Source organism: Neltuma alba, unplaced genomic scaffold (genome assembly GCF_004799145.2).
Source record: "Neltuma alba isolate B1F8T4 unplaced genomic scaffold, ASM479914v2 tig00013239_pilon, whole genome shotgun sequence".
In the NCBI taxonomy this organism is placed as follows: domain Eukaryota; kingdom Viridiplantae; phylum Streptophyta; class Magnoliopsida; order Fabales; family Fabaceae; genus Neltuma; species Neltuma alba.
Window position 1 is genome coordinate 26,750 of NW_021637535.1, and position 6,000 is coordinate 32,749.

Below are 6,000 nucleotides of genomic sequence, written 5' to 3' on the forward strand. Positions count from 1 at the left end.
GTTTCTGGATCCACTAGCTGCGGCCTGCATAAGGGATTGTGGTAATAATAGGAGCCATGCAATGGTGTGTGCGGTGGTGTTGAGAGAGTGGTCAAGTTTCGTGTTGATCTGGATTTATGTAGGCCTTTTCGGTGGAATTGAATTGAATGCCATGAGGTTCGAAAATTATTAGTATTTTGGCCAATACTCGGATATGATTACTTTGTTTCCCTGTATCTTAGATAATGAAGTGATTAATTAGATGGAGGATTTAACTTGCTATAAAGTATAAAACTTCAAGTTATTTTATTTTTCATATTTATTTTTTTTCCTCAAATTACTACTACTGGTTCCCTCAAAACAATAATAAAATACAATAACAATCTAAGTGCAACAATATTGTTTTTTAAAAAAATTATGGAATAGTTTTTTTATAGATAACTAATTTACCTCGTTTATATAAATTAAGACAGGTGTTAAATTTCTCGTATGTTTACTACTAGCTTTTGATTTTATATGGTTAATTCTTGGAGGAAAAAAGAATTAAAGAAGGAAAATTAAAATCTATTATCCACATGAAATGAAAAATTTTGAATCCAGTAATGAAAATTCACATGATTAGATAATTATGCAATGTTCATTTCATCACCTTTCATTTATATATATATATATATATATATGTGATCCATATAAATAATACTATTCGATTCTTAATATAGAACTTAATTGTTGACTTAATTTTGGTATTAAATATAAGATATATTTCTCATATTTATCAATTTTTTTTATATTACCTCTATTAATACTCTCTCAACCATAATCAAGTAGGAGAGGGAGGGAGAAAGTTTAAGGAATATTATTGATTTTAGTAAAAACATATCATATTCTTTATAATTGATTAACTTATCTAACTTTTTTAATTTAATCTAATTAATTAAATAAGTCTTATCTTAAGGATCGGAAGAGTATTTATTTCCTTATATAATACTATTAATTAATACTACATATGGTCCTTAATATAAGAGCTATTTTGAATTTTATTCTGGTCCTAAATATAAAATCATAATCTATTTTGTTTCTTATATTTATCTATTTTTTCTGAGATAGTTCTTGTAGAGATGATAATTCTAGCTAATACACCTTATTGGAAAGATATTTTAAATATACATTTATCATAAATAATTAAATTAATTAATTTTTTTAATATACTCAAATTAGTTAACTAGCTGTTATATTAAGCATCGGAAGAGGAAGTAGTTTTTAGTTTTTTGGGTCAGAATACGTTAACAGGCCTTTTTGCTAAATATAGTTCGGGCCTAATCAAGTTTAGGCCGACTCTCCGCCGGTCAAGCTTGGAATCCAGCACGTGCGGTGGTCCTCACCACGTGGCAAGCGAACAGGGACTTGCCTCTTGTGCAAGTCCCCCCTCGCTCTCAAACCCAAAGCCAGGCGCACCGTTGGGACTCGACCCCGCTTGTGTTTCCAAAGAGAAAGAAAAGAAAGCGTTCCTCTCGTTTTTTAACCATTTCGGTGCTGGATTTGGTTGGGATCGGCGTGACTCAACGATGTGGCGAAGAATTTTCTCTTCTCAGCTCAAATCGCTAGCCACGCTTTCCTCCTCCTCAGCTTCCCGATCTGTTTCTGGGCCCTCTCGATTCGGATTCAACACGTTTGATGGCTCCTCTTCTGTTCTTCCTCGACATTTTAGTTCCGGTAATCTCTTTTCTTTTATCCTGATGATTTCTTTCGTGACCTATCCTTTAATTGACATAATGCGTTGTTTTATTTTCTTTCTGTCACAATAAAATAGCGGATGCTGCGATCAGAAGGACGGTTGAGGAGGTAATGCCTATTGCTACTGGCCATGAGCGTGAGGAGATTGAGGCAGAGCTTCAGGTGACTACTCTCACGATTCTCTGTTGATCGTGCTGGATCATTGTCTTGGCTTGGAGTGAGTAATTTTGGTATTTGAAGGATGTTTCATATTTCGTAATTGTTTCCTTCTGTCAGGGAAAACAGCTTCTTGATATAAACTATCCTGAAGGTCCTTTTGGTACAAAGGTTAGTCTTCTAATATAGTTGCGTGTGGTTGCTCATTTTGGGGCCAGAATAACACTTGAGGAAATAAAACAAAACTGTCAGAATACCTTAACATTGTGTATTGAAACCTATTAGTTCCTATTTAATTTTATCAAGATGTGATATTTGATATGCAAATCAAGGCATCCTTAATTAAATAAATACTGTCAACTTTTAGCTCTTCAACCCCGCATTAGTTCAAGTAACTAACTTTGAGTGATCTTAGTATTGAAAATGCATGCTAATATGTTCATTTGGATGTATGGAATACCGGGAAGTGGAATGAAAAATAAAGGAATTTACAATGAATGGATTAAAATACAGATATTTACTGATTCTGGAATCTAAACTGCTTATAACATCAGTATGATCTTCTTTCGAATTTCAAAGCAATTTAGACACAATTATGCCTTTGTAAAATAAAACGGAGTACGAGGATCTCTACTATGTTTAATTGAGAAGATGAATAATGAGCAGAAGGTTGGAAAACCAAGCAAAAATTATAAACATAAAATAGAGTTGTTGCATTGTGATATGGATTTGGGGAGGGAAAATCATCTTCATCCTTATTAAAGTGTCCATTTACTTCTTCCATTTTGTCTCAGTTGGACTCTAAGTACTATTTTCTATTTATGTCTTTCTGTTCCTCTATTCTACTTGTCACTTTTAAGCTTGATAACATTCATTGTTTATTTGATTGACCTAGCTTGCAGATGTACGATTCATGATTCCTTCTTTATAATTTTTTTTCCCTTGAGGGAAAAAAAAAAAAAAAAACTTGCCTGAGTGCAAAGGTTGCATTCTATTTATTTTGGGTTCTCATTCACTTTCCCCCCTGTAATATTTAGTTCTATGCTGTAAACATGTTCTATCTAATATCTATATTAATCTCATTGTATGTTGCTTTATAGGAAGCACCTGCTGTTGTTAAGTCATACTATGACAAAAGGATAGTCGGATGCCCTGGAGGTGAAGGCGGTGGGTACTCCTTGTCTTTAGATATGTCTTATTGTGTGCGAGTTTCTTCACAAGTCAATGAAAATGATCATACTTTAGCGATGACATTGAGGTGAACGACTTTTTTACTGCAGAGGATGAGCATGATGTTGTCTGGTTTTGGCTGGAGAAAGGCAAACCACATGAATGTCCAGTGTGCACGCAGTACTTTGTGGTAAGTTGAGAGTTCCATCCACTATATGTTCAATTTTTACCCCCTTTTGACTTAACATGTATAGGTATGCAAAGTTTGTAGATTTAGAATTACCCACCTGTTTGCAGGCACTTGTACTGTTTTAGTATCAAGAGCCCCGCTTGTCATGAATTGCATATATTAAGGCTGCTCTCATGAAATTTGTATTTAGATAGAGTTTATCTAACTAACATCTCCACTATCTGATTACTTTTTGGCTGCCAAGTTTTTGATTCTCTGTTGGGATCCTTGAGCAAAAACTTCTGAACTCATACTGTATTAAGAACAGGTCTACACTTGAAGATAAAAATAAGAGCTAAAACACATGACAGTCAGAAATTAAACACTGCTCTGATACATGCACAGTCACACAAATGAAATACAAGTTCAGATTACCACCCAACAGAAACAACGATACAAGTCACAACATATGGACACTGCATACTCTCTAAAACAGAACAGGTTTGCCAGCTTCTGAGAGGTTTGCACTCTCCACCCAAAAGCCACATTTCAAAATTCTCCAGACCCTCTCTCTGGACTAGTGAGAGGATTTAAAGACCCCAAAAAGTGACCCTCTCAGCCCTCAACTTAACCCTCTCATTGACTTTGACTATAGCAACCCTATAGCTGCCCTACTTCTCTATTTCTCTCTCCAAAATGGGTGACCGTTCCGACCAACACAGGGCATCTTTCCCTTTTCATGTATTTTCCCAAGTTTCCAAAAGTGATCTAACATTCTACAATAGTAATTCTCATAGGATCAGCTTCAGCATGTCTGCATGTATGTTGTTCTATCTCTGTTTAATGTGATTCTTATTCCAGCAAGAATTATCAGACATTCTTGATCACTTAATATGGAATTGAGGGACTTCTCGATTGTCACAACATGTAGACATATTACTTTATAAGGGGAAATTATACAACGGAACGACACTGATTTTTCAACCTCACCTTTTGACAGCTTGAAGTGGTCGGACCCGGTGGGCCACCAGATGGACATGGCGAAGATGAGGACCATCATTGATCGTAAGCTTGCCATTTTTTCTTCTGGAATAATTTTTGGACAGGAGAGACTTTGTCTAGCACACAATTGAGTCTTTAAAATACCAAGAGGCATTCATGTTGTTTGCTTTTTAATCGGATTATACATTGTTATGATGCTCTTGCAAATTTTGACGTAGAAAATTTTTATTATTTAGACAGAGTCTGGTCGTTTGCGAGAGCTGTCATTCCTGTTGGTTAGCTGCAATAATGAAAGTGACTACATTAATTTTTTTAGGTTGCTTGAAATAATATTTGAAGGAAAAGCTTCCATGTTCCGATACTTATATTTCGAAAAATAATTTATTGTGTAAACTACGTATACGTACTTGAGTATAGTTCAACTGGGTTATGTGTGGTGTTTGGACTAGCTTATTTTAAGTAATTTTATACTGTACAAGATACCTCGTAAAGTATGAAAGAGCTTTTTTTTAATAAAAAAATGATTATAGGGATTTGCTTGTGTGTTAAGTTACGTGTATGCAAAAAATTCTCTAAGATAAATATTAAAAATGGGATGTGTGGGTAATAATAATTACGTTTCAAAAAAAATTACTTGGACTAAATTGACATTTGTATTTATGTCGCCACTCGCCGCCTTAAAAAGACCGGTATCTATGTCGTTAATTAAATTTGTGGACATGGCTTTAACTGTCAAATCCTAGTTTCTGAAAATATAGGAAGCGTTCCGAGCACTGGAGGCCTTAAATTAAATCCGTGGAGATCTATGGCCCAAAGTTCAACAAATGTCATGTTGGATTATACTGCGGGCCAGAGAAGGAGCATAGTCCTTCAGAATAATTTCACATTAAGTCCTTATAAATAAATAAATTATAGTACCTAAATTTTTTTTATAAATTTAGCACTCAGACCTAAATTCTCGTGCTAATATTTCTAAGTGAAAGTCAAATGGTCAAAACAAAAACAAAAATGGTGGTCGGGAACGAATGACACATGCTTTTAAAAAAAAAAAAAAAGAAGAAACATATCATCCTCATCATCATTTTGCAGAATATAGAGGAATTTCCACCAACCTCCCCTTCTTTTGCCAAGGGAAACGCCCGAAGTGACGGAAAAGCATGATGGGGACATACTGAAGTGACAACTTAAAGTATTATATTATCATTTTTTCGAGCTAATTGTACTCTCTTAAACTAATACAGTATCGCCAGTTTTTAATAGTTAATTTCATTTTTAATTTAATCTTAAATATAAGATTTTAATTTATTTTATTTTTTATATTTATAGATTTTTCAAGATAGTCCTTATGGTATTGACATGTTAAATATTTTATTAAATAATAGTTCTAATTAATAAATATGATTAACAATTATATTTTAGAAAAAACATTTATTTATTACAAATAACTAATTTAACTAATTTTATTAATCTATTCAAATTAGTTAACTAGTTCTTATATTATAGGCTTGAGATAATATTATCTAATGATACATATAAATATTTTAAAGAGATAATATAACATACGTTTAAATTAAGTAATTTTTTAATTTTTTTTTAACTCTCTCAAATTAGTGAAATGATTCTTGTATTAAACACCAGAGGTAGTGTTATTACTTTATGAAAGTGTTTTTCTAAATGCTTTTCTCTTTAAGCACAATGAAGTAATAAAAATCTAAATTTGGTAATTAGAATCCGAACAGAATAGATTCAAAGGCTCATGTCTCAAACTTACAATAACAAATTATTATTTA

At 33.1% G+C, this 6,000-nt stretch overlaps 1 protein-coding gene across 2 annotated transcripts; it reads left to right on the top strand.

The window, feature by feature from the left end:
- The first annotated feature begins 1,442 nt into the window (after positions 1–1,442).
- LOC114735589 (cytochrome c oxidase subunit 5b-1, mitochondrial-like) lies at positions 1,443–4,571 on the top strand. Of its 2 annotated transcripts, none has more exons than XM_028923278.1 (7): positions 1,443–1,692; positions 1,790–1,875; positions 1,990–2,040; positions 2,970–3,036; positions 3,150–3,229; positions 4,209–4,273; positions 4,447–4,571. In XM_028923278.1, the coding sequence occupies exons 1-6, from the start codon at positions 1,545–1,547 to the stop codon at positions 4,269–4,271; spliced, it is 495 nt and encodes a 164-aa protein (XP_028779111.1). In that variant the 5' UTR covers positions 1,443–1,544; the 3' UTR covers positions 4,272–4,273; positions 4,447–4,571. The 2 variants fall into 2 exon arrangements, with proteins under 2 accessions (XP_028779111.1, XP_028779113.1); XM_028923280.1 differs by having other exon boundaries at positions 4,451–4,571.
- Positions 4,572–6,000: the final 1,429 nt, after the last annotated feature.

Bases quoted from the DNA above. Each gene is read 5' to 3' on its own strand.
- LOC114735589 (XM_028923278.1), top strand. From the start codon at position 1,545: ATGTGGCGAAGAATTTTCTCTTCTCAGCTCAAATCGCTAGCCACGCTT. The intron at 1,876-1,989 runs GTGACTACTCTC...TCCTTCTGTCAG, and splicing joins AGATTGAGGCAGAGCTTCAG to GGAAAACAGCTTCTTGATAT. The intron at 2,041-2,969 runs GTTAGTCTTCTA...GTTGCTTTATAG, and splicing joins AAGGTCCTTTTGGTACAAAG to GAAGCACCTGCTGTTGTTAA.